Raw genomic sequence first — 24,852 nt, forward strand, 5'->3', positions numbered from 1 at the left:
GTACTACATCGTTTTTTCTTCCCATCAATCTACACACAATACCCCATAACGACATCACAATACCCCATAATGACATCACAATACCCCATAATGACATCACAATACCCCATAATGAAAAAGCAAAAACAGGGTATTAGACATTTTTGAAAATGTATAAAAAAAATAAATGGAAATATGACATTTACATAAGTGTTCTGACCCTCTACTCAGTAATTTGTTGAAGAACCTTTGGTAGCGATTACAGCCTTGAGTCTTCTTGGGTATGAAGCAACAAAGCTTGGCACATCTGTATTTGGGGAGTTTCTCCCATTCTTATCTGCAGATCCTCTCAAGCTCTTTCAGGTTGGATGGGGAGCGTCGCTGCACAGCTATTTTCACGTCTCTCCAGAGATGTTTGATCGGGTTTAAGTCCGGGCTCTGGCTGGACCACTCAAGGACATTCCGAAAGCTTGTCCTGAAAAACATCCCCACAGCATTATACTGCCACCACCATGCTTCATCGTAGGGATGGTGCTAGGTTTCTTCCAGACGTGATGCTTGGCATTCAGGCCAAAGCGTTCAAAATTGGTTTCATCAGACCAGAGAACCTTGTTTCTCATGGTCTGAGAGTCCTTTACGTGCCTTTTGGCAAACTGCAAGCGGGCTGTCATGTGCCTTTTACTGAGGAGTGGCTTCCGTATGGCCATTCTACTAAAAAGGGCTGATTGGTGGAGTGCTGAATAGATGGTTGTCCTTCTGGAAGGTTCTCCCATCTCCACAGAGAAACTCTGGAGCTCTGTCAGAGTGACCATCAGGTTCTTTGTCACTTCCCTGACCAAGGCCCTTCTCTCCCGATTGCTCAGTTTGGCTGAGCGGCCAGCTCTAGGAAGAATCTTGGTGGTTTCAAACTTATTCCATTTAAGAATGATGGAGGCCACTGTGTTCTTGTGGACCTTCAATGCTGCAGACATTTTTAATACCCTTCCCCAGATCTGTGCCTCGACACAGTCCTGTCTCGGAGCTCTATGGACAATTCCTTCGACCTCATGGCTTGGTTTTTGCTCTGACACACACTATCAACTGTGGGACCTTATATAGACTGGTGTGTGCCTTTCCAAATCATGTCCAATCAATTGAATTTACCCCAGGTGGACTCCAATCAAGTTGTAGAAACATCTCAAGGATGATCAATGGAAACAGGATGCACCTGAGCTTAATTTCAAGTCTCCTAGCAAAGAGTCTGAATACTTAGGTAAATAAGGTATTTCAGTTTTTTCAGTTTGCAAAAGAAAATGTAAAATTGATTTCACTGTCATTATAGGGTATTGGGATGTCATTATGGGGTATTGTGATGTCATTATGGGGTATTGTGATGTCATTATGGGGTGTGTAGATTGATGGGGAAAAAATGAAATTTCGTCAATTTTTGCACGTAATTCAATACTAAATATAGATGAGGTTAAGGCTTGAGCGAGTGATTTGTCCCAAAAACTATGCTTTTAGTTTTTGAGATATTTAGCACCAGCTTTTTGGTAGTTACCCATTCTAAAACTGACTGGAGCTCTATGTTATGTAACCTTTATTTAACTTGGCAAGTCAGTTAAAAACAAATTCTTATTTACAATGACGGACTACCCCGGCCAAACCCGGACGACGCTGGGCCAATTGTGCGCCGTCCTATGGGACTCCCAATTACAGTTGAATGTGATACAGCCTGGATTCGAAACAGGGACTGTAGTGACGGCTCTTGCACTGAGATGCAGTGCCTTAGACCGGTGCTGCGCCACTCAGGAGCCCGAGGGTTATCGAGTTATCAATGGTGTTAGTTATTTATTTTATTGTCATATCTGACGTGTATACAGGCTTTATTCAATGTCAATTGAAGTTCATTAGTAAAAACAGAAAACAATGATGACCCTAGCCAGCTGCCCTGCGGTACACCACACTCAAGCTTCCATTAAAGAAAACCCTCTGTGCTCTATTAAAGAGAGAGTGAGAAAGATAGATAAAGAGAGAGAGCAAGAAAGAAAGAGAGAGAGAGGGCATGACATGGTGGTGGTGATAACGACAGAGCCAGTGGTTGGTGCAGTGGAGGTGATTTGGAATGACATTCTCGTGATGATTTCGCCTGCCCGAGGCAAATTATTGCCTATGGACTATGAGGAATTCCTCTTGGTCTAATGGTTAAGACATTGGGTTCCCTAGTAAGAACAAATCCAACCAATGACCGTGGCAGTAGTTACCTTTCCAGGACCACGTTGTTGAAGTTGCCATCTGTTTGGACATCCTCCGGCATCTCCACCTCGGTCGTGTCTCCGCCCACATTGAAGAGCCAGTGCAGTCTCTGCCCTTCCAGCATCATTCCCAGGAATTCCTTACTGGACTACAGACATGAAACAAGACACGCATCATTACTGGACTACAGACATAAAACAGGAAACGCATCATTACTGGACTACAGACATGAAACAGGAAACGCATCATTACTGGACTACAGACAAGAAACGCATCATTACTGGACTACAGACATGACACAGGAAACGCATCATTACTGGACTACAGACATGACACAGGAAATGCATCATTACTGGACTACAGACATGAAACAGGAAACGCATCATTACTGGACTTCAGTTCCGTCGGAAAGTATTCACACCTCTTGACATTTTCCAAATGTTGCTGTGTTACAAAATGGGATTAAAATGGATTCAATTGTCATTTGTTTTGTCAACGATCTACACAAAATACTCTGTGATGTCAAAGTTGAAGAAACATTTCTAACATTTGAAAAAAATGTATGAAAAATAAAATACTAATATATCTTGATTAGATAAGTATTCAACCCACTGAGTCAATACATGTTAGAATCCCCTTTGGCAGTGATTACAGATGTGAGTCTTTCTGGGTAAGTCTCTAAGAGCTTTCCACACCTGGATTGTACAATATTTGCTCATTATTATCTTCAACATTCTTCAAGCTCTTTACAATTTGTTGTTGATCATTGCTAGACAACCATTTTCAGGTCTTGACGTAAACTTTCAAGGAGATTTAAATCACAAATCGGCCAGGACCATTCACTGTCTTCCTGGTAAGCAACTCCAGTGTAGATTTGGTCTTGTGTTTTAGGATATTGTCCTGCTTAAAGACAAATTCATCTCCCAGTTACTGTTGGAAAGCAGACAACCAGGTTATCGCCTTTTAATTTTTAAAAATGTTTTAACCCTCGTCTTACCAGGTAAGGTGACTGAGAAGTCAGTTTTACGAGGGTAAGTTTGGCGGCGTGAGTGAAGGAGGCTTTGTTGCGAATTAGAAAGCCGATTCTAGATTTTATTTTGGATTGGAAATGTTTAATATGAGTCTGGAAGGAGAGTTTACAGTCTAACCAGACACCTAGGTATTTGTAGTTGTCCACCTATTCTAGGTCGGAACCGTCCAGGGTGGTGATGCTAGTCGGGCGGGCATATACCTATGTTGGCCTGATATGGTTCCCAATCAGAGGCAGCTGTTTCTTCTGATAGCAGTAGTGAGTTAAGACACCAAGGGTTTCTTCTGATAGCAGTAGTGAGTTAGGACACCAAGGGTGATAATTAGGCTGTGTATTTGGTATAAGTAGTTTCATAGTAAGAGGAGAATGATCTCTTAATGACTGTAGCTTGGTAATCACGCTCAGTGATGTGGCAGAAATCTATTGTCTAGGCAAAAGTAGTCTGTACGTGAGAAGGTCTTATGAACTGGTGAGAAAAAAATCTATACTCCCTAGCTGTGGGATTGCGGAAACGCCACGCATCAGATATGCCAAACTTCCTTTCGTTTTTTTGGGGGGGCCTATCTGTTGTTCCATGTTGTAAATTGTGTGGCGTCAGGGTGTAATGGATATGAAATGGCTAGCTAGTTAGCGGGTACGCGCTAATAGCGTTTCAATCGGTTACGTCACTTGCCCTGAGACTTGAAGTAGGGTTTCCCCTTGCTCTGCAAGGGCCGCGGCCTTTGTGGAGCGATGGGTAACGATGCTTCGTGGGCGACCGTTGTTGATGTGTGCAGAGGGTCCCTGGTTCGCGCCCGAGGTCGGGGCGAGGGGACGTACTAAAGTTATACTGTTACAAGGGCAACAACCTCTCCCTCAATGTGAGCAAGACAAAGGAGATGATCGTGGACTACAGGAAAAAGAGGGGCGAACAGGCCCCCATTAACATCAACGGACTGTAGTGGAGCGTGTCGAGAGTTTCAAGTTCCTTGGTGTCCACATCACCAACGAACTATCATGGTCCAAGCACACCAAGACAGTCGTGAGGAGGGCACGACAACACCTTTTCTCCCTCAGGAGACTGAAAAGATTTGGCATTGGTCCTCAAAAAGTTCTACAGCTGCACCATCGAGAGCATCCTGACTTGTTGCATCACCGCCTGGTATGGCAATTGCTCGGCATCTGACCGTAAGGCGCTACAGAGGGTAGTGCGTATGGCCCAGTACATCACTGGGGCCAAGCTTCCTGCCATCCAGGATCTATATACCAGGCAGGACCTATATACAAAGCACAAACAATTGTCAAAGACTACAGTCGCCCAAGTCATAGACTGTTCTCTATACTACCGCACGGCAAGCGGTACCAGAGCGCCAAGTCTAGGTCCAAAAGGCTCCTTAACAGCTTCTACCCCCAAGCCAAAAAGCTGAATAATTAATCAAATGGCCACCCGGACTATTTACATTGACCCCCCCCTTTGTTTTTACACCGCTTCAACTCGCTGTTTATTATCTATGCATAGTCACTTTACCCCTACCTACATGTACATATTACCTCAACTAACTTGTACCCCACACATTGACCCGGTACCGGTACCCCCTGTATATAGCCTTGTTATTGTTATATAGTTATTAATTGTTTTACTTTAATTTATTTAGCAAACATTTTATTAATTGATGAACTATATTTCTTGAACTGCATTGTTGGTTAAGGGCTTGTAAGTAAGCATTTCACGGTAAGGTCTACTACACCTGTTTTATTCGTCGCATGTGACAAATACAATTTGATTCGATTTATTTTGAAATCTGTTATTCAATGCGTTTGTATGGGCTAATAGTAGTAAAAGTTTATCAAATAATTTTTGTATATATATATTTTATTGATACTTCAAGGGGTTTTAAATTCAAAATCAAATAGCAAAATGATCCTTGGTATGACCTTCTTCAAACAATGACATACAGTTTATGGATAAAGATGTCGAAAGGTAAACAGTCTTCGGGAGCCTTTCATAAATACGTAATTAGGAACGCTTATAAATGTTTAGAAATGCTTACAAAATACATCAATTATTCTCTGTCCCGCAGTATACGTGTAAAATAACAGTATTGATTATTTTATTTTATATGTTATTATGATATGTGTTGTCTATTTGTGTGAAAAAAACAGTTGAATAATAATAATATTTATTATAATAATAATAGTAATAATAACTGTAATACATATAATAATCATATTAATAATAATAAAATACTTACGTCCCTGTTTCCGAGGTAAAAGACAAACTGTTTGTCTGGTTGGTCCTGTCTGCGGGCGCGTGAGGCCTCGGGCAGGGTGATGTAGAACTTCAGGGAGGTGTAAGCTGCCAGGTCTGCCAGGTTACTGGGGGTACGCACCTGTACACCTGATGTCCCGTTGAACTTGACAGGTACGCTCACCTGAGAGGGAGAAGAGGGGTAAAATAAACTGGTCGTCATGCATGTTGATGTAACCGTTCGTGTAAACATAGTAGATAGATGTCTTAATATCATAAGTTTTGACCAAAATTAATACTTTATTCATACAAAAACTACATTTAATAGACAATTTTATCCGAAACTAAACTGAACAATAATAAACGCAACAATTTCAAAGATTTTACTGAGCTACAGTTCATATAGGGAAATCAGTCAATTAATAATAAACTAATTAGACTCTAATCTATGGATTTCACGACTGGGAATACAGATATGCATCTGTTGGTCACAGATACCTTAAAACAAAGGTAGGGTCGTGGATCAGAAAACCAGTCAGTATCTGGTGTTGCCACCATTTGCCTCATACAGTGCGACACATCTCCTTCACATAGTTGATCAGGCTGTTGATTGTGGCCTGTGGAATGTTGTCCGACTCCTCTTCAATGGCTGTGCGAAGTCGCTGGATATTAGTGGGAACTGGAACATGCTGTCGTACACGTCGATCCAGAGCATCCCAAACATGCTCAATGGGTGACATGTCTGGTGAGTACGCAGGCCATGGAAGAACTGGGACATTTTTAGCTTCCAGGAATTGTGTGCAGATCTTTGTGACATGGGGCCTCTGCGTTATCATGCTGAAACATGAGGTGATAATGGCGGATAAACGGCACGCCAATGGGCCTCAGAATCTCTTCATGGTATCTCTGTGCATTCAAATTGCCTTTGATAAAATTAAATTGCGTTTGTTGTCTGTAGCTTATGCCTGCCCATACTATAACCCCCCCGCCACCATGGGGCACTCTGTTCACAACGTTGACATCAGCAAATCACTCGCCCCAAACCGCTCAGTACAGTTGAAACCGGGATTCATCTGAAGGTGAGCATTTTCCAACTGAAGTCGGTTACGACGCCAAACTGCAGTCAGGTCAAGACCCTGGTGAGGACGACGAGCATGCAGATGAGCTTCCCTGAGACGTTTTCTACAGAAATTCTTCGGTTGTGCAAACCCACAGTTTTATCAGCTGTCTGGGTGGAGAAATTAACATTAAATTCTCTGGCAATATCTCTGGTGGACATTCTTGCAGTCAGCATGCCAATTACATACTCCCCTCAAAACTTGAGACATCTGTGGCATTGTGTTGTGTGACAAATCTGCACATTTTAGAGGGGCCTTTTATTGTCCCCCAGCACAAGGTGCACCTGTGTAATGATCATGCTGTTTCATCAGCTTCTTTATATTTCACACCTGTCAGGTGGATGGATTATCTTGGCAAAGGAGAAATGCTCACTAACAGGGATGCAAATGGATTTGTGCACAAAATCTGAGAGAAATAAGCTTTTTGTGCGTATGGAACATTTCTGGGATATTTTATTTCAGCTCATGAAACATGGGACCAACACTTTATAGGTTATGTTTATATTTTTGTTCAGTGTAATTAGAGGTAGCAAACAGTATGTATTCACATTGCGAGCCTGGGCTATGTTTGTCCCGTGTGAGCCACCATACCTTGCTGGCTGCCTTGCGAGCTTCAGCGATGAGCTGTCTGATCCTGAGGATGTTCTCTGAGATGTTGGGCATCTGGGCTGAGTGGTTCTGCAGCTTGTCCAGCTTCTTCATCAGTATTGGGATGGCCTCGCCCAACATACCCACTGGAGGGACACACACAGACAGAAATGTTCTGTCAGTCGAAACCCATTTAAATCAGACTTCAGCAAACGTTCCTTCATTGAGCACGTCCTTTGCATGATCAGAGAAGCAAAGATAGCAGACTTTAACAAATCTCTACACACCACTTGATAAAAAAATCAATCATTATCAGCTATAATAGCAATTTTCAAAAATGGAAGTCAAGCCAGCGTCCCTGGCCTCTGTATAATGAAACTATCTAGTAGTGTCTAGTGGACCTACCAGACCTACTACCTAGTAGTGTCTAGTGGTTAAAGACCTACCAGATCTACTATCTAGTAGTGTGTAGTGTGTAGTGGTTGAAGACCTACCAGATCTACCATCTAGTAGTGTGTAGTGGTTGAAGACCTACCAGATCTACCATCTAGTAGTGTGTAGTGGTTGAAGACCTACCAGATCTACCATCTAGTAGTGTGTAGTGGACCTACCAGATCTACTACCTAGTAGTGTCTAGTGGTTAAAGACCTACCAGATCTACTATCTAGTAGTGTGTAGTGTGTAGTGGTTGAAGACCTACCAGATCTACCATCTAGTAGTGTGTAGTGGTTGAAGACCTACCAGATGTACCATCTAGTAGTGTGTAGTGGTTTAAGACCTACCAGATCAACTGTCTAGTAGTGTGTAGTGGTTGAAGACCTACCAGATCTACTATCTAGTAGTGTGTAGTGGTTGAAGACCTACCAGATCTACTATCTAGTAGTGTCTACTGGTTGAAGACCTACCAGATCTACTATCTAGTAGTGTGTAGTGGTTGAAGACCTACCAGATCTACTCTCTAGTAGTGTCTAGTGGTTGAAGACCTACCAGATCAACTATCTAGTAGTGTCTAGTGGTTGAAGACCTACCAGATCTACTATGTAGTAGTGTCTACTGGTTGAAGACCTACCAGATCTACTATCTAGTAGTGTCTAGTGGTTGAAGACCTACCAGATCTACTATGTAGTAGTGTCTACTGGTTGAAGACCTACCAGATCTACTATCTAGTAGTGTCTAGTGGTTGAAGACCTACCAGATCTACTATCTAGTAGTGTCTAGTGGTTGAAGACCTACCAGATCTACTATCTAGTAGTGTTTAGTGGTTGAAGACCTACCAGATCAACTATCTAGTAGTGTCTAGTGGTTGAAGACCTACCAGAGGTGTTGGCCTCCAGGAAGGCCTTGTGGACGTCATTGTTGGTGTTGGCGTCTCCGTACTGCTGCTGCCATTGGTCCAGCTGCTCCTTGATAGGGGCCAGGGTGTCCTTTACCCTCGCTGCTGTACTGCTGGCCTCCTCCGCTGCTGCTTTAGCCTCCTCAATGTCACTAGCTGTCTCCTCTGGCGAAGGGAGAGAGAATAGAGGTGCGGGTTGGGGTCTAGGGTCAGGGTCAGAATGTGCTCTACCCGGGTTAGATGTGACCTAGGGTCAGAATGTCCTCTACCCGGGTTAGATGTGACCTAGGGTCAGAATGTCCTCTACCCGGGTTAGATGTGACCTAGGGTCAGAATGTCCTCTACCCGGGTTAGATGTGACCTAGGGTCAGAATGTCCTCTACCTGGGTTAGATGTGACCTAGGGTCAGAATGTCCTCTACCCGGGTTAGATGTGACCTAGGGTCAAGGTTAGGTGTGAGCTAGGGTCAGGGTCAGGTGTGAGCTAGGGTCAGGATCAGGGTTAGGTGTGAGCTAGGGTCAGGATCAGGGTTAGGTGTGAGCTAGGGTCAGGGTCAGGGTTAGGTGTGAGCTAGGGTCAGTATCAGGGTTAGGTGTGAGCTAGGGTCAGGTTCAGGGTTAGGTGTGAGCTAGGGTCAGAATGAGGGTTAGGCGTGAGCTAGGGTCAGGGTTAGGTGTGAGCTAGGGTCAGAATGAGGGTTAGGCGTGAGCTAGGGTCAGGGTCAGGGTTAGGTGTGAGCTAGGGTCAGGGTCAGGGTTAGGTGTGAGCTAGGGTCAGGGTTAGATGTGACCTAGGGTCAGAATAAGGGTTAGGTGTGAGCTAGGGTCAGGGTCAGGGTTAGGCGTGAGCTAGGGTCAGGGTCAGGTGTGAGCTAGGGTCAGGGTTAGATGTGAGCTAGGGTCAGGGTTAGGTGTGAGCAAGGGTCAGGGTTAGATGTGAGCTAGGGTCAGGGTTAGGTATGAGCTAGAGTCAGGGTCAGGTGTGAGCTAGGGTCAGGGTTAGGTGTGAGCTAGGGTCAGGGTTAGGTGTGAGCTAGGGTCAGGGTTAGGTGTGAGCTAGGGTCAGGATCAGGGTTAGGTGTGAGCTAGGGTCAGGATCAGGGTTAGGTGTGAGCTAGGGTCAGGATCAGGGTTAGGTGTGAGCTAGAGTCAGGATCAGGGTTAGATGTGAGCTAGGGTCAGGATCAGGGTTAGGTGTGAGCTAGGGTCAGGGTTAGGTGTGAGCAAGGGTCAGGGTTAGATGTGAGCTAGGGTCAGGGTTAGGTATGAGCTAGAGTCAGGGTCAGGTGTGAGCTAGGGTCAGGGTTAGGTGTGAGCTAGAGTCAGGGTTAGGTGTGAGCTAGGGTCAGGGTTAGGTGTGAGCTAGGGTCAGGGTTAGGTGTGAGCTAGGGTCAGGGTTAGGTGTGAGCTAGGGTCAGGGTTAGGTGTGAGCTAGGGTCAGGGTTAGGTGTGAGCTAGGGTCAGGGTTAGGTGTGAGCTAGGGTCAGGGTTAGGTGTGAGCTAGGGTCAGGGTTAGGTGTGAGCTAGGGTCAGGGTCAGGGTTAGGTGTGAGCTAGGGTCAGGATCAGGGTTAGGTGTGAGCTAGGGTCAGGATCAGGGTTAGGTGTGAGCTAGGGTCAGGGTTAGGGTTAAGTGTGAGCTAGGGTCAGGATCAGGGTTAGGTGTGAGCTAGGGTCAGGGTTAGGGTTAGGTGTGAGCTAGAGTCAGGGTCAGGGTTAGGTGTGAGCTAGGGTCAGGATCAGGTGTGAGCTAGGGTCAGGGTTAGGTGTGAGCTAGGGTCAGGATCAGGGTTAAGTGTGAGCTAGGGTCAGGGTCAGGGTTAAGTGTGAGCTAGGGTCAGGGTTAAGTGTGAGCTAGGGTCAGGGATAGGGTTAGGTGTGAGCTAGGGTCAGGGTCAGGGTTAGGTGTGAGCTAGGGTCAGGATCAGGGTTAGGTGTGAGCTAGGGTCAGGGTTAGGTGTGAGCTAGGGTCAGGGTCAGGGTCAGGTGTGAGCTAGGGTCAGGGTCAGGTGTGAGCTAGGGTCAGGGTTAGGTGTGAGCTAGGGTCAGGGTTAAGTGTGAGCTAGGGTCAGGATCAGGGTTAGGTGTGAGCTAGGGTCAGGATCAGGGTTAGGTGTGAGCTAGGGTCAGGGATAGGGTTAGGTGTGAGCTAGGGTCAGGGTCAGGGTTAGGTGTGAGCTAGGGTCAGGGTTAGGTGTGAGCTAGGGTTAGGGTTAGGTGTGAGCTAGGGTCAGGGTTAGGGTTAGGTGTGAGCTAGGGTCAGGGTTAGGGTTAGGTGTGAGCTAGGGTCAGGGTCAGGGTTAGGTGTGAGCTAGGGTCAGGGTTAGGTGTGAGCTAGGGTCAGGGTTAGGTGTGAGCTAGGGTCAGGGTCAGGGTTAGGTGTGAGCTAGGGTCAGGGTCAGGGTTAGGTGTGAGCTAGGGTCAGGGTCAGGGTTAGGTGTGAGCTAGGGTCAGGGTCAGGGTTAGGTGTGAGCTAGGGTCAGGGTCAGGGTTAGGTGTGAGCTAGGGTCAGGGTCAGGGTTAGGTGTGAGCTAGGGTCAGGGTCAGGGTTAGGTGTGAGCTAGGGTCAGGGTTAGGGTTAGGTGTGAGCTAGGGTCAGGGTCAGGGTTAGGTGTGAGCTAGGGTCAGGGTCAGGGTTAGGTGTGAGCTAGGGTCAGGGTTAAGTGTGAGCTAGGGTCAGGATCAGGGTTAGGTGTGAGCTAGGGTCAGGGATAGGGTTAGGTGTGAGCTAGGGTCAGGGTCAGGGTTAGGTGTGAGCTAGGGTAAGGGTTAGGTGTGAGCTAGGGTCAGGGTTAGGTGTGAGCTAGGGTCAGGGTTAGGTGTGAGCTAGGGTCAGGGTTAGGGTTAGGTGTGAGCTAGGGTCAGGGTCAGGTTTAGGTGTGAGCTAGGGTCAGGGTTAGGTGTGAGCTAGGGTCAGGGTTAGGTGTGAGCTAGGGTCAGGGTTAGGTGTGAGCTAGGGTCAGGGTTAGGTGTGAGCTAGGGTCAGGGTTAGGTGTGAGCTAGGGTCAGGGTTAGGTGTGAGCTAGGGTCAGGGTTAGGTGAGAGCTAGGGTCAGGGTTAGGTGTGAGCTAGGGTCAGGATCAGGTTTAGGTGTGAGCTAGGGTCAGGGTTAGGTGTGAGCTAGGGTCAGGATCAGGGTCAGGTGTGAGCTAGGGTCAGGATCAGGGTTAGGTGTGAGCTAGAGTCAGGGTTAGGTGTGAGCTAGGGTCAGGGTTAGGTGTGAGCTAGGGTCAAGGTCAGGGTTAGGTGTGAGCTAGGGTCAGGGTTAGGTGTGAGCTAGGGTCAGGGTTAGGTGTGAGCTAGGGTCAGGGTCAGGGTTAGGTGTGAGCTAGGGTCAGGGTTAGGTGTGAGCTAGTGTCAGGGTTAGGTGTGAGCTAGGGTCAGGATCAGGGTTAGGTGTGAGCTAGGGTCAGGGTCAGGGTTAGGTGTGAGCTAGGGTCAAGGTTAGGTGTGAGCTAGGGTCTGGATCAGGGTCAGGTGTGAGCTAGGGTCAGGGTCAGGGTTAGGTGTGAGCTAGGGTCAGGATCAGGGTTAGGTGTGAACTAGGGTCAGAATGAGGGTTAGGTGTGAGCTAGGGTCAGGGTTAAGTGTGAGCTAGGGTCAGGGTTAAGTGTGAGCTAGGGTCAGGGTTAAGTGTGAGCTAGGGTCAGGTTTAGGTGTGAGCTAGGGTCAGGGTTAGGTGTGAGCTAGGGTCAGGGTTAGGTGTGAGCTAGGGTCAGAATGAGGGTTAGGTGTGAGCTAGGGTCAGGGTTAGGTGTGAGCTAGGGTCAGGGTTAGGTGTGAGCTAGGGTCAGGGTTAGGTGTGAGCTAGGGTCAGGATCAGGGTTAGGTGTGAGCTAGGGTCAGGATCAGGGTTAGGTGTGAGCTAGGGTCAGGATCAGGGTTAGGTGTGAGCTAGGAACAGGGTTAGGTGTGAGCTAGAGTCAGGATCAGGGTTAGGTGTGAGCTAGGGTCAGGTGTAAGCTAGGGTCAGGATCAGGGTTAGGTGTGAGCTAGGGTCAGGGTTAGGTGTGAGCTAGGGTCAGGGTCAGGGTTAGGTGTGAGCTAGGGTCAGGGTTAGGTGTGAGCTAGGGTCAGGGTTAGGTGTGAGCTAGGGTCAGGGTTAGGTGTGAGCTAGGGTCAGGATCAGGGTTAGGTGTGAGCTAGGGTCAGGATCAGGGTTAGGTGTGAGCTAGGGTCAGGATCAGGGTTAGGTGTGAGCTAGGGTCTGGGTTAGGTGTGAGCTAGGGTCAGGGTTAGGTGTGAGCTAGGGTCAGGGTTAGGTGTGAGCTAGGATCAGGGTTAGGGTTAGGTGTGAGCTAGGGTCAGGGTCAGGGTTAGGTGTGAGCTAGGGTCAGGATCAGGGTTAGGTGTGAGCTAGGGTAAGGATCAGGGTTAGGTGTGAGCTAGGGTCAGGATCAGGGTTAGGTGTGAGCTAGGGTCAGGATCAGGGTTAGGTGTGACCTAGGATCAGGGTTAGGTGTGAGCTAGGGTCTGGGTTAGGTGTGAGCTAGTGTCAGGGTCTGGGTTAGGTGTGAGCTAGGGTCAGGGTTAGGTGTGAGCTAGAGTCAGGGTCAGGGTTAGGTTCGAGCTAGAGTCAGGGTTAGGTGTGAGCTAGGGTCAGGATCAGGGTTAGGTGTGAGCTAGGGTCAGGATCAGGGTTAGGTTTGAGCTAGAGTCAGGATCAGGGTTAGGTTTGAGCTAGGGTCAGGGTCAGGGTTAGGTGTGAGCTAGGGTCAGGATGAGGGTTAGGTGTGAGCTAGGGTCAGGGTTAGGTGTGAGCTAGGGTCAGGGTCAGGGTTAGGTGTGAGCTAGCGTCAGGGTTAGGTGTGAGCTAGGGTCAGGATGAGGGTTAGGTGTGAGCTAGGGTCAGGGTTAGGTGTGAGCTAGGGTCAGGGTCAGGGTTAGGTGTGAGCTAGGGTCAGGGTCAGGGTTAGGTGTGAGCTAGGGTCAAGGTCAGGGTTAGGTGTGAGCTAGGGTCAGGGTTAGGTGTGAGCTAGGGTCAGGGTTAGGTGTGAGCTAGGGTCAGGGTCAGGGTTAGGTGTGAGCTAGGTTCAGGGTTAGGTGTGAGCTAGGGTCAGGGTTAGGTGTGAGCTAGGGTCAGGATCAGGGTTAGGTGTGAGCTAGGGTCAGGGTCAGGGTTAGGTGTGAGCTAGGGTCAAGGTTAGGTGTGAGCTAGGGTCTGGATCAGGGTTAGGTGTGAGCTAGGGTCAGGGTCAGGGTTAGGTGTGAGCTAGGGTCAGGATCAGGGTTAGGTGTGAACTAGGGTCAGAATGAGGGTTAGGTGTGAGCTAGGGTCAAGGTCAGGGTTAGGTGTGAGCTAGGGTCAGTGTTAAGTGTGAGCTAGGGTCAGGGTTAAGTGTGAGCTAGGGTCAGGGTTAGGTGTGAGCTAGGGTCAGGGTTAGGTGTGAGCTAGGGTCAGGATCAGGGTTAGGTGTGAGCTAGGGTCAGGATCAGGGTTAGGTGTGAGCTAGGATCAGGGTTAGGTCTGAGCTAGGGTCAGGGTTAGGTGTGAGCTAGGGTCAGGGTTAGGTGTGAGCTAGGGTCAGGATCAGGGTTAGGTGTGAGCTAGGAACAGGGTTAGGTGTGAGCTAGGAACAGGGTTAGGTGTGAGCTAGAGTCAGGATCAGGGTTAGGTGTGAGCTAGGGTCAGGGTTAGGTGTGAGCTAGGGTCAGGATCAGGGTTAGGTGTGAGCTAGGGTCAGGGTTAGGTGTGAGCTAGGGTCAGGGTTAGGTGTGAGCTAGGGTCAGGGTCAGGGTTAGGTGTGAGCTAGGGTCAGGGTTAGGTGTGAGCTAGGGTCAGGGTTAGGTGTGAGCTAGGGTCAGGATCAGGTGTGAGCTACGGTCAGGATCAGGGTTAGGTGTGAGCTAGGGTCAGGATCAGGGTTAGGTGTGAGCTAGGGTCTGGGTTCGGTGTGAGCTAGGGTCTGGGTTAGGTGTGAGCTAGGGTCAGGGTTAGGTGTGAGCTAGGGTCAGGGTTAGGTGTGAGCTAGGATCAGGGTTAGGGTTAGGTGTGAGCTAGGGTCAGGGTCAGGGTTAGGTGTGAGCTAGGGTCAGGATCAGGGTTAGGTGTGAGCTAGGGTAAGGATCAGGGTTAGGTGTGAGCTAGGGTCAGGATCAGGGTTAGGTGTGAGCTAGGGTCAGGATCAGGGTTAGGTGTGACCTAGGATCAGGGTTAGGTGTGAGCTAGGGTCTGGGTTAGGTGTGAGCTAGGGTCAGGGTCTGGGTTAGGTGTGAGCTAGGGTCAGGGTTAGGTGTGAGCTAGAGTCAGGGTCAGGGTTAGGTTCGAGCTAGAGTCAGGGTTAGGTGTGAGCTAGGGTCAGGATCAGGGTTAGGTGTGAGCTAGGGTCAGGATCAGGGTTAGGTTTGAGCTAGAGTCAGGATCAGGGTTAGGTTTGAGCTAGGGTCAGGGTCAGGGTTAGGTGTGAGCTAGCGTCAGGGTTAGGTGTGCGCTAGGGTCAGGATGAGGGTTAGGTGTGAGCTAGGGTCAGGGTTAGGTGTGAGCTAGGGTCAGGGTCAGGGTTAGTTGTGAGCTAGGGTCAGGATCAGGGTTAGGTTTGAGCTAGGGTCAGGGTTAGGTGTGAGCTAGGGTCAGGATCAGGGTTAGGTGTGAGCTAGGGTCAGGGTTAGGGTTAGGTGTGAGCTAGGGTCAGGGTTAGGTGTGAGCTAGGGTCAGGATGAGGGTTAGGTGTGAGCTAGAGTCAGGATCAGGGTTAGGTGTGAGCTAGAGTCAGGATCAGGGTTAGGTGTGAGCTAGAGTCAGGATCAGGGTTAGGTGTGAGCTAGGGTCAGGATCAGGGTTAGGTGTGAGCTAGGGTCAGGATCAGGGTTAGGTGTGAGCTAGGGTCAGGATCAGGTGTGAGCTAGAGTCAGGATCAGGGTTAGGTGTGAGCTAGGGTCATGGTTAGGTGTGAGCTAGGGTCAGGATCAGGGTTAGGTGTGAGCTAGGGTCAGAATGAGGGTTAGGTGTGAGCTAGGGTCAGGGTTAGGTGTGAGCTAGGGTCAGGGTTAGGTGTGAGCTAGGGTCAGGATCAGGGTTAGGTGTGAACTAGGGTCAGGGTTAGGTGTGAGCTAGGGTCAGGATCAGGGTTAGGTGTGAGCTAGGAACAGGGTTAGGTGTGAGCTAGGGTCAGGATCAGGGTTAGGTTTGAGCTAGGGTCAGGATCAGGGTTAGGTTTGAGCTAGAGTCAGGATCAGGGTTAGGTTTGAGCTAGGGTCAGGGTCAGGGTTAGGTGTGAGCTAGCGTCAGGGTTAGGTGTGAGCTAGGGTCAGGATGAGGGTTAGGTGTGAGCTAGGGTCAGAGTTAGGTGTGAGCTAGGGTCAGGGTCAGGGTTAGGTGTGAGCTAGGGTCAGGATCAGGGTTAGGTGTGAGCTAGGGTCAGGGTTAGGTGTGAGCTAGGGTCAGGATCAGGGTTAGGTGTGAGCTAGGGTCAGGGTTAGGGTTAGGTGTGAGCTAGGGTCAGGGTTAGGTGTGAGCTAGGGTCAGGATGAGGGTTAGGTGTGAGCTAGAGTCAGGATCAGGGTTAGGTGTGAGCTAGAGTCAGGATCAGGGTTAGGTGTGAGCTAGGGTCAGGATCAGGGTTAGGTGTGAGCTAGGGTCAGGATCAGGGTTAGGTGTGAGCTAGGGTCAGGATCAGGGTTAGGTGTGAGCTAGGGTCAGGATCAGGCTTAGGTGTGAGCTAGGGTCAGGATCAGGCTTAGGTGTGAGCTAGGGTCAGGATCAGATGTGAGCTAGAGTCAGGATCAGGGTTAGGTGTGAGCTAGGGTCAGGGTTAGGTGTGAGCTAGGGTCAGGATCAGGGTTAGGTGTGAGCTAGGGTCAGAATGAGGGTTAGGTGTGAGCTAGGGTCAGGGTTAGGTGTGAGCTAGGGTCAGGGTTAGGTGTGAGCTAGGGTCAGGATCAGGGTTAGGTGTGAACTAGGGTCAGGGTTAGGTGTGAGCTAGGGTCAGGATCAGGGTTAGGTGTGAGCTAGGAACAGGGTTAGGTGTGAGCTAGAGTCAGGATCAGGGTTAGGTGTGAGCTAGGGTCAGGATCAGGGTTAGGTGTGAGCTAGGGTCAGGGTTAGGTGTGAGCTAGGGTCAGGGTTAGGTGTGAGCTAGGGTCAGGGTTAGGTGTGAGCTAGGGTCAGGGTTAGGTGTGAGCTAGGATCAGGGTTAGGTGTGAGCTAGGGTCAGGATCAGGGTTAGGTGTGAGCTAGGGTCAGGATCAGGGTTAGGTGTGAGCTAGGGTCTGGGTTCGGTGTGAGCTAGGTTCTGGGTTAGGTGTGAGCTAGGGTCAGGGTTAGGTGTGAGCTAGGGTCAGGGTTAGGGTTAGGTGTGAGCTAGGGTCAGGGTTAGGTGTGAGCTAGGGTCAGGATGAGGGTTAGGTGTGAGCTAGAGTCAGGATCAGGGTTAGGTGTGAGCTAGAGTCAGAATCAGGGTTAGGTGTGAGCTAGAGTCAGGATCAGGGTTAGGTGTGAGCTAGAGTCAGGATCAGGGTTAGGTGTGAGCTAGGGTCAGGATCAGGTGTGAGCTAGGGTCAGGATCAGGGTTAGGTGTGAGCTAGGGTCAGGATCAGGCTTAGGTGTGAGCTAGGGTCAGGATCAGGCTTAGGTGTGAGCTAGAGTCAGGGTTAGGTGTGAGCTAGGGTCAGGGTTAGGTGTGAGCTAGGGTCAGGATCAGGGTTAGGTGTGAACTAGGGTCAGGGTTAGGTGTGAGCTAGGGTCAGGATCAGGGTAATGTGTGAGCTAGGAACAGGGTTAGGTGTGAGCTAGAGTCAGGATCAGGGTTAGGTGTGAGCTAGGGTCAGGGTTAGGTGTGAGCTAGGGTCAGGGTTAGGTGTGAGCTAGGGTCAGGGTTAGGTGTGAGCTAGGGTCAGGGTCAGGGTTAGGTGTGAGCTAGGGTCAGGGTCAGGGTTAGGTGTGAGCTAGGGTCAGGGTTAGGGTTAGGTGTGAGCTAGGGTCAGGGTTAGGTGTGAGCTAGGGTCAGGATCAGGGTTAGGTGTGAGCTAGGGTCAGGATCAGGGTTAGGTGTGAGCTAGGGTCAGGATCAGGGTTAGGTGTGAGCTAGGGTCTGGGTTCGGTGTGAGCTAGGGTCTGGGTTAGGTGTGAGCTAGGGTCAGGGTTAGGTGTGAGCTAGGGTCAGGGTTAGGTGTGAGCTAGGGTCAGGGTTAGGTGTGAGCTAGGGTCAGGGTCAGGGTTAGGTGTGAGCTATGGTCAGGGTCAGGGTTAGGTGTGAGCTAGGGTCAGGATCAGGGTTAGGTGTGAGCTAAGGTCAGGATCAGGGTTAGGTGTGAGCTAGGGTAAGGATCAGGGTTAGGTGTGAGCTAGGGTCAGGATCAGGGTTAGGTGTGAGCTAGGGTCAGGATCAGGGTTAGGTGTGAGCTAGGGTCAGGATCAGGGTTAGGTGTGAGCTAGGGTCAGGATCAGGGTTAGGTGTGACCTAGGATCAGGGTTAGGTGTGAGCTAGGGTCTGGGTTAGGTGTGAGCTAGGGTCAGGGTCTGGGTTAGGTGTGAGCTAGGGTCAGGGTTAGGTGTGAGCTAGAGTCAGGGTCAGGGTTAGGTTCGAGCTAGAGTCAGGGTTAGGTGTGGGCTAGGGTCAGGATCAGGGTTAGGTGTGAGCTAGGGTCAGGAACAGGGTTAGGTATGAGCTAGGGTCAGGGTCAGGGTTAGGTGTGAGCTAGCGTCAGGGTTAGGTGTGAGCTAGGGTCAGGATGAGGGTTAGGTGTGAGCTAGGGTCAGGGTTAGGTGTGAGCTAGGGTCAGGGTCAGGGTTAGGTGTGAGCTAGGGTCAGGATCAGGGTTAGGTTTGAGCTAGAGTCAGGGTTAGGTGTGAGCTAGGGTCAGGATCAGGGTTAGGTGTGAGCTAGGGTCAGGGTTAGGGTTAGGTGTGAGCTAGAGTCAGGATCAGGGTTAGGTGTGAGCTAGAGTCAGGATCAGGGTTAGGTGTGAGCTAGAGTCAGGATCAGGGTTAGGTGTGAGCTAGAGTCAGGATCAGGGTTAGGTGTGAGCTAGAGTCAGGATCAGGGTTAGGTGTGAGCTAGGGTCAGGATCAGGGTTAGGTGTGAGCTAGGGTCAGGATCAGGGTTAGGTGTGAGCTAGGGTCAGGATCAGGCTTAGGTGTGAGCTAGGGTCAGGATCAGGTGTGAGCTAGAGTCAGGATCAGGGTTAGGTGTGAGCTAGGGTCAGGGTTAGGTGTGAGCTAGAGTCAGGATCAGGGTTAGGTGTGAGCTAGGGTCAGGGTTAGGTGTGAGCTAGAGTCAGGATCAGGGTAAGGTGTGAGCTAGGGTCAGGATGAGGGTCAGGTGTGAGCTAGAGTCAGGATCAGGGTTAGGTGTGAGCTAGGGTCACAGGGTTAGGTGTGAGCTAGCGTCAGGGTCAGGGTTAGGTGTGAGCTAGGGTCAGGGTTAGGTGTGAGCTAGGGTCAGGGTTAGGTGTGAGCTAGGGTCAGGGTCAGGGTTAGGTGTGAGCTAGGGTCAGAATGAGGGTTAGGTGTGAGCTAGGGTCAGGGTCAGGGTTAGGTGTGAGCTAGGGTCAGGGTTAGGTGTGAGCTAGGGTCAGGGTCAGGGTTAGGTGTGAGCTAGGGTCAGGGTTAGGTGTGAGCTAGGGTCAGGGTCAGGGTTAGGTGTGAGCTAGGGTCAGGGTCAGGTGTGAGCTAGGGTCAGGATCAGGGTTAGGTGTGAGCTAGGGTCAGGGTCAGGATCAGGTGTGAGCTAGGTTCAGGATCAGGTGTGAGCTAGGGTCAGGATCAGGGTTAGGTGTGAGCTAGGGTCAGGATCAGGGTTAGATGTGAGCTAGGGTCAGGGTCAGGGTTAGGTGTGAGCTAGGGTCAGGATCAGGGTTAGGTATGAGCTAGGGTCAGGGTCAGGGTTAGGTGTGAGCTAGCGTCAGGGTTAGGTGTGAGCTAGGGTCAGGATGAGGGTTAGGTGTGAGCTAGGGTCAGGGTTAGGTGTGAGCTAGGGTCAGGGTCAGGGTTAGGTGTGAGCTAGGGTCAGGATCAGGGTTAGGTTTGAGCTAGAGTCAGGGTTAGGTGTGAGCTAGGGTCAGGATCAGGGTTAGGTGTGAGCTAGGGTCAGGGTTAGGGTTAGGTGTGAGCTAGGGTCAGGGTTAGGTGTGAGCTAGGGTCAGGATGAGGGTTAGGTGTGAGCTAGGGTCAGGATCAGGGTTAGGTGTGAGCTAGAGTCAGGATCAGGGTTAGGTGTGAGCTAGAGTCAGGATCAGGGTTAGGTGTGAGCTAGAGTCAGGATCACGGTTAGGTGTGAGCTAGAGTCAGGATCAGGGTTAGGTGTGAGCTAGGGTCAGGATGAGGGTCAGGTGTGAGCTAGAGTCAGGATCAGGGTCAGGTGTGAGCTAGGGGCACAGGGTTAGGTGTGAGCTAGGGTCAGGGTCAGGGTTAGGTGTGAGCTAGGGTCAGGGTTAGGTGTGAGCTAGGGTCAGGGTTAGGTGTGAGCTAGGGTCAGGGTCAGGTGTGAGCTAGGGTCAGAATGAGGGTTAGGTGTGAGCTAGGGTCAGGGTCAGGGTTAGGTGTGAGCTAGGGTCAGGGTTAGGTGTGAGCTAGGGTCAGGGTCAGGGTTAGGTGTGAGCTAGGGTCAGGGTTAGGTGTGAGCTAGGGTCAGGGTCAGGGTTAGGTGTGAGCTAGGGTCAGGGTCAGGGTTAGGTGTGAGCTAGGGTCAGGATCAGGGTTAGGTGTGAGCTAGGGTCAGGGCCAGGATCAGGTGTGAGCTAGGTTCAGGATCAGGTGTGAGCTAGGGTCAGGATCAGGGTTAGGTGTGAGCTAGGGTCAGGATCAGGGTTAGGTGTGAGCTAGGGTCAGGATCAGGGTTAGATGTGAGCTAGGGTCAGGGTCAGGGTTAGGTGTGAGCTAGGGTCAGGGTTAGGTGTGATCTAGGGTCAGGGTTAGGTGTGAGCTAGGGTCAGGGTTAGGGTTAGGTGTGAGCTAGGGTCACGATCAGGGTTAGGTGTGAGCTAGGGTCAGGGTTAGGTGTGATCTAGGGTCAGGGTTAGGTGTGAGCTAGGGTCAGGGTCAGGGTTAGGTGTGAGCTAGGGTCAGGGTTAGGTGTGAGCTAGGGTCTGGGTTAGGTGTGAGCTAGGGTCAGGGTCAGGGTTAGGTGTGAGCTAGGGTCAGGGTCAGGGTTAGGTGTGAGCTAGGGTCAGGGTTAGGTGTGAGCTAGGGTCAGGATGAGGGTTAGGTGTGAGCTAGAGTCAGGATCAGGGTTAGGTGTGAGCTAGAGTCAGGATCAGGGTTAGGTGTGAGCTAGGGTCAGGATCAGGGTTAGGTGTGAGCTAGGGTCAGGATCAGGGTTAGGTGTGAGCTAGGGTCAGGATCAGGGTTAGGTGTGAGCTAGGGTCAGGATCAGGCTTAGGTGTGAGCTAGGGTCAGGATCAGGCTTAGGTGTGAGCTAGGGTCAGGATCAGATGTGAGCTAGAGTCAGGATCAGGGTTAGGTGTGAGCTAGGGTCAGGGTTAGGTGTGAGCTAGGGTCAGGATCAGGGTTAGGTGTGAGCTAGGGTCAGAATGAGGGTTAGGTGTGAGCTAGGGTCAGGGTTAGGTGTGAGCTAGGGTCAGGGTTAGGTGTGAGCTAGGGTCAGGATCAGGGTTAGGTGTGAACTAGGGTCAGGGTTAGGTGTGAGCTAGGGTCAGGATCAGGGTTAGGTGTGAGCTAGGAACAGGGTTAGGTGTGAGCTAGAGTCAGGATCAGGGTTAGGTGTGAGCTAGGGTCAGGATCAGGGTTAGGTGTGAGCTAGGGTCAGGGTTAGGTGTGAGCTAGGGTCAGGGTTAGGTGTGAGCTAGGGTCAGGGTTAGGTGTGAGCTAGGGTCAGGGTTAGGTGTGAGCTAGGATCAGGGTTAGGTGTGAGCTAGGGTCAGGATCAGGGTTAGGTGTGAGCTAGGGTCAGGATCAGGGTTAGGTGTGAGCTAGGGTCTGGGTTCGGTGTGAGCTAGGTTCTGGGTTAGGTGTGAGCTAGGGTCAGGGTTAGGTGTGAGCTAGGGTCAGGGTTAGGGTTAGGTGTGAGCTAGGGTCAGGGTTAGGTGTGAGCTAGGGTCAGGATGAGGGTTAGGTGTGAGCTAGAGTCAGGATCAGGGTTAGGTGTGAGCTAGAGTCAGAATCAGGGTTAGGTGTGAGCTAGAGTCAGGATCAGGGTTAGGTGTGAGCTAGAGTCAGGATCAGGGTTAGGTGTGAGCTAGGGTCAGGATCAGGTGTGAGCTAGGGTCAGGATCAGGGTTAGGTGTGAGCTAGGGTCAGGATCAGGCTTAGGTGTGAGCTAGGGTCAGGATCAGGCTTAGGTGTGAGCTAGAGTCAGGGTTAGGTGTGAGCTAGGGTCAGGGTTAGGTGTGAGCTAGGGTCAGGATCAGGGTTAGGTGTGAACTAGGGTCAGGGTTAGGTGTGAGCTAGGGTCAGGATCAGGGTAATGTGTGAGCTAGGAACAGGGTTAGGTGTGAGCTAGAGTCAGGATCAGGGTTAGGTGTGAGCTAGGGTCAGGGTTAGGTGTGAGCTAGGGTCAGGGTTAGGTGTGAGCTAGGGTCAGGGTTAGGTGTGAGCTAGGGTCAGGGTCAGGGTTAGGTGTGAGCTAGGGTCAGGGTCAGGGTTAGGTGTGAGCTAGGGTCAGGGTTAGGGTTAGGTGTGAGCTAGGGTCAGGGTTAGGTGTGAGCTAGGGTCAGGATCAGGGTTAGGTGTGAGCTAGGGTCAGGATCAGGGTTAGGTGTGAGCTAGGGTCAGGATCAGGGTTAGGTGTGAGCTAGGGTCTGGGTTCGGTGTGAGCTAGGGTCTGGGTTAGGTGTGAGCTAGGGTCAGGGTTAGGTGTGAGCTAGGGTCAGGGTTAGGTGTGAGCTAGGGTCAGGGTTAGGTGTGAGCTAGGATCAGGGTCAGGGTTAGGTGTGAGCTATGGTCAGGGTCAGGGTTAGGTGTGAGCTAGGGTCAGGATCAGGGTTAGGTGTGAGCTAAGGTCAGGATCAGGGTTAGGTGTGAGCTAGGGTAAGGATCAGGGTTAGGTGTGAGCTAGGGTCAGGATCAGGGTTAGGTGTGAGCTAGGGTCAGGATCAGGGTTAGGTGTGAGCTAGGGTCAGGATCAGGGTTAGGTGTGAGCTAGGGTCAGGATCAGGGTTAGGTGTGACCTAGGATCAGGGTTAGGTGTGAGCTAGGGTCTGGGTTAGGTGTGAGCTAGGGTCAGGGTCTGGGTTAGGTGTGAGCTAGGGTCAGGGTTAGGTGTGAGCTAGAGTCAGGGTCAGGGTTAGGTTCGAGCTAGAGTCAGGGTTAGGTGTGGGCTAGGGTCAGGATCAGGGTTAGGTGTGAGCTAGGGTCAGGAACAGGGTTAGGTATGAGCTAGGGTCAGGGTCAGGGTTAGGTGTGAGCTAGCGTCAGGGTTAGGTGTGAGCTAGGGTCAGGATGAGGGTTAGGTGTGAGCTAGGGTCAGGGTTAGGTGTGAGCTAGGGTCAGGGTCAGGGTTAGGTGTGAGCTAGGGTCAGGATCAGGGTTAGGTTTGAGCTAGAGTCAGGGTTAGGTGTGAGCTAGGGTCAGGATCAGGGTTAGGTGTGAGCTAGGGTCAGGGTTAGGGTTAGGTGTGAGCTAGAGTCAGGATCAGGGTTAGGTGTGAGCTAGAGTCAGGATCAGGGTTAGGTGTGAGCTAGAGTCAGGATCAGGGTTAGGTGTGAGCTAGAGTCAGGATCAGGGTTAGGTGTGAGCTAGAGTCAGGATCAGGGTTAGGTGTGAGCTAGGGTCAGGATCAGGGTTAGGTGTGAGCTAGGGTCAGGATCAGGGTTAGGTGTGAGCTAGGGTCAGGATCAGGCTTAGGTGTGAGCTAGGGTCAGGATCAGGTGTGAGCTAGAGTCAGGATCAGGGTTAGGTGTGAGCTAGGGTCAGGGTTAGGTGTGAGCTAGAGTCAGGATCAGGGTTAGGTGTGAGCTAGGGTCAGGGTTAGGTGTGAGCTAGAGTCAGGATCAGGGTAAGGTGTGAGCTAGGGTCAGGATGAGGGTCAGGTGTGAGCTAGAGTCAGGATCAGGGTTAGGTGTGAGCTAGGGTCACAGGGTTAGGTGTGAGCTAGCGTCAGGGTCAGGGTTAGGTGTGAGCTAGGGTCAGGGTTAGGTGTGAGCTAGGGTCAGGGTTAGGTGTGAGCTAGGGTCAGGGTCAGGGTTAGGTGTGAGCTAGGGTCAGAATGAGGGTTAGGTGTGAGCTAGGGTCAGGGTCAGGGTTAGGTGTGAGCTAGGGTCAGGGTTAGGTGTGAGCTAGGGTCAGGGTCAGGGTTAGGTGTGAGCTAGGGTCAGGGTTAGGTGTGAGCTAGGGTCAGGGTCAGGGTTAGGTGTGAGCTAGGGTCAGGGTCAGGTGTGAGCTAGGGTCAGGATCAGGGTTAGGTGTGAGCTAGGGTCAGGGTCAGGATCAGGTGTGAGCTAGGTTCAGGATCAGGTGTGAGCTAGGGTCAGGATCAGGGTTAGGTGTGAGCTAGGGTCAGGATCAGGGTTAGATGTGAGCTAGGGTCAGGGTCAGGGTTAGGTGTGAGCTAGGGTCAGGATCAGGGTTAGGTATGAGCTAGGGTCAGGGTCAGGGTTAGGTGTGAGCTAGCGTCAGGGTTAGGTGTGAGCTAGGGTCAGGATGAGGGTTAGGTGTGAGCTAGGGTCAGGGTTAGGTGTGAGCTAGGGTCAGGGTCAGGGTTAGGTGTGAGCTAGGGTCAGGATCAGGGTTAGGTTTGAGCTAGAGTCAGGGTTAGGTGTGAGCTAGGGTCAGGATCAGGGTTAGGTGTGAGCTAGGGTCAGGGTTAGGGTTAGGTGTGAGCTAGGGTCAGGGTTAGGTGTGAGCTAGGGTCAGGATGAGGGTTAGGTGTGAGCTAGGGTCAGGATCAGGGTTAGGTGTGAGCTAGAGTCAGGATCAGGGTTAGGTGTGAGCTAGAGTCAGGATCAGGGTTAGGTGTGAGCTAGAGTCAGGATCACGGTTAGGTGTGAGCTAGAGTCAGGATCAGGGTTAGGTGTGAGCTAGGGTCAGGATGAGGGTCAGGTGTGAGCTAGAGTCAGGATCAGGGTCAGGTGTGAGCTAGGGGCACAGGGTTAGGTGTGAGCTAGGGTCAGGGTCAGGGTTAGGTGTGAGCTAGGGTCAGGGTTAGGTGTGAGCTAGGGTCAGGGTTAGGTGTGAGCTAGGGTCAGGGTCAGGTGTGAGCTAGGGTCAGAATGAGGGTTAGGTGTGAGCTAGGGTCAGGGTCAGGGTTAGGTGTGAGCTAGGGTCAGGGTTAGGTGTGAGCTAGGGTCAGGGTCAGGGTTAGGTGTGAGCTAGGGTCAGGGTTAGGTGTGAGCTAGGGTCAGGGTCAGGGTTAGGTGTGAGCTAGGGTCAGGGTCAGGGTTAGGTGTGAGCTAGGGTCAGGATCAGGGTTAGGTGTGAGCTAGGGTCAGGGCCAGGATCAGGTGTGAGCT

At 50.9% G+C, this 24,852-nt stretch overlaps 1 protein-coding gene across 1 annotated transcript in view; it reads right to left on the bottom strand.

Annotated features, from left to right (window-relative positions):
* Nucleotides 1–24,852, bottom strand: part of LOC129829554 (laminin subunit alpha-5-like) — a 279,352-nt gene that overhangs the window by 37,797 nt on the left and 216,703 nt on the right. The window contains exons 56-59 of the mRNA XM_055891310.1: nucleotides 8,493–8,675; nucleotides 7,181–7,323; nucleotides 5,476–5,655; nucleotides 2,223–2,362 (exon numbers count right to left, since the gene is read on the bottom strand). Of these exons, the coding sequence (XP_055747285.1) occupies nucleotides 2,223–2,362; nucleotides 5,476–5,655; nucleotides 7,181–7,323; nucleotides 8,493–8,675 (646 nt within the window). The remainder of the gene's footprint in view (nucleotides 1–2,222; nucleotides 2,363–5,475; nucleotides 5,656–7,180; nucleotides 7,324–8,492; nucleotides 8,676–24,852) is intronic.

Source organism: Salvelinus fontinalis, chromosome 31 (genome assembly GCF_029448725.1).
Source record: "Salvelinus fontinalis isolate EN_2023a chromosome 31, ASM2944872v1, whole genome shotgun sequence".
NCBI classification, from domain to species: domain Eukaryota; kingdom Metazoa; phylum Chordata; class Actinopteri; order Salmoniformes; family Salmonidae; genus Salvelinus; species Salvelinus fontinalis.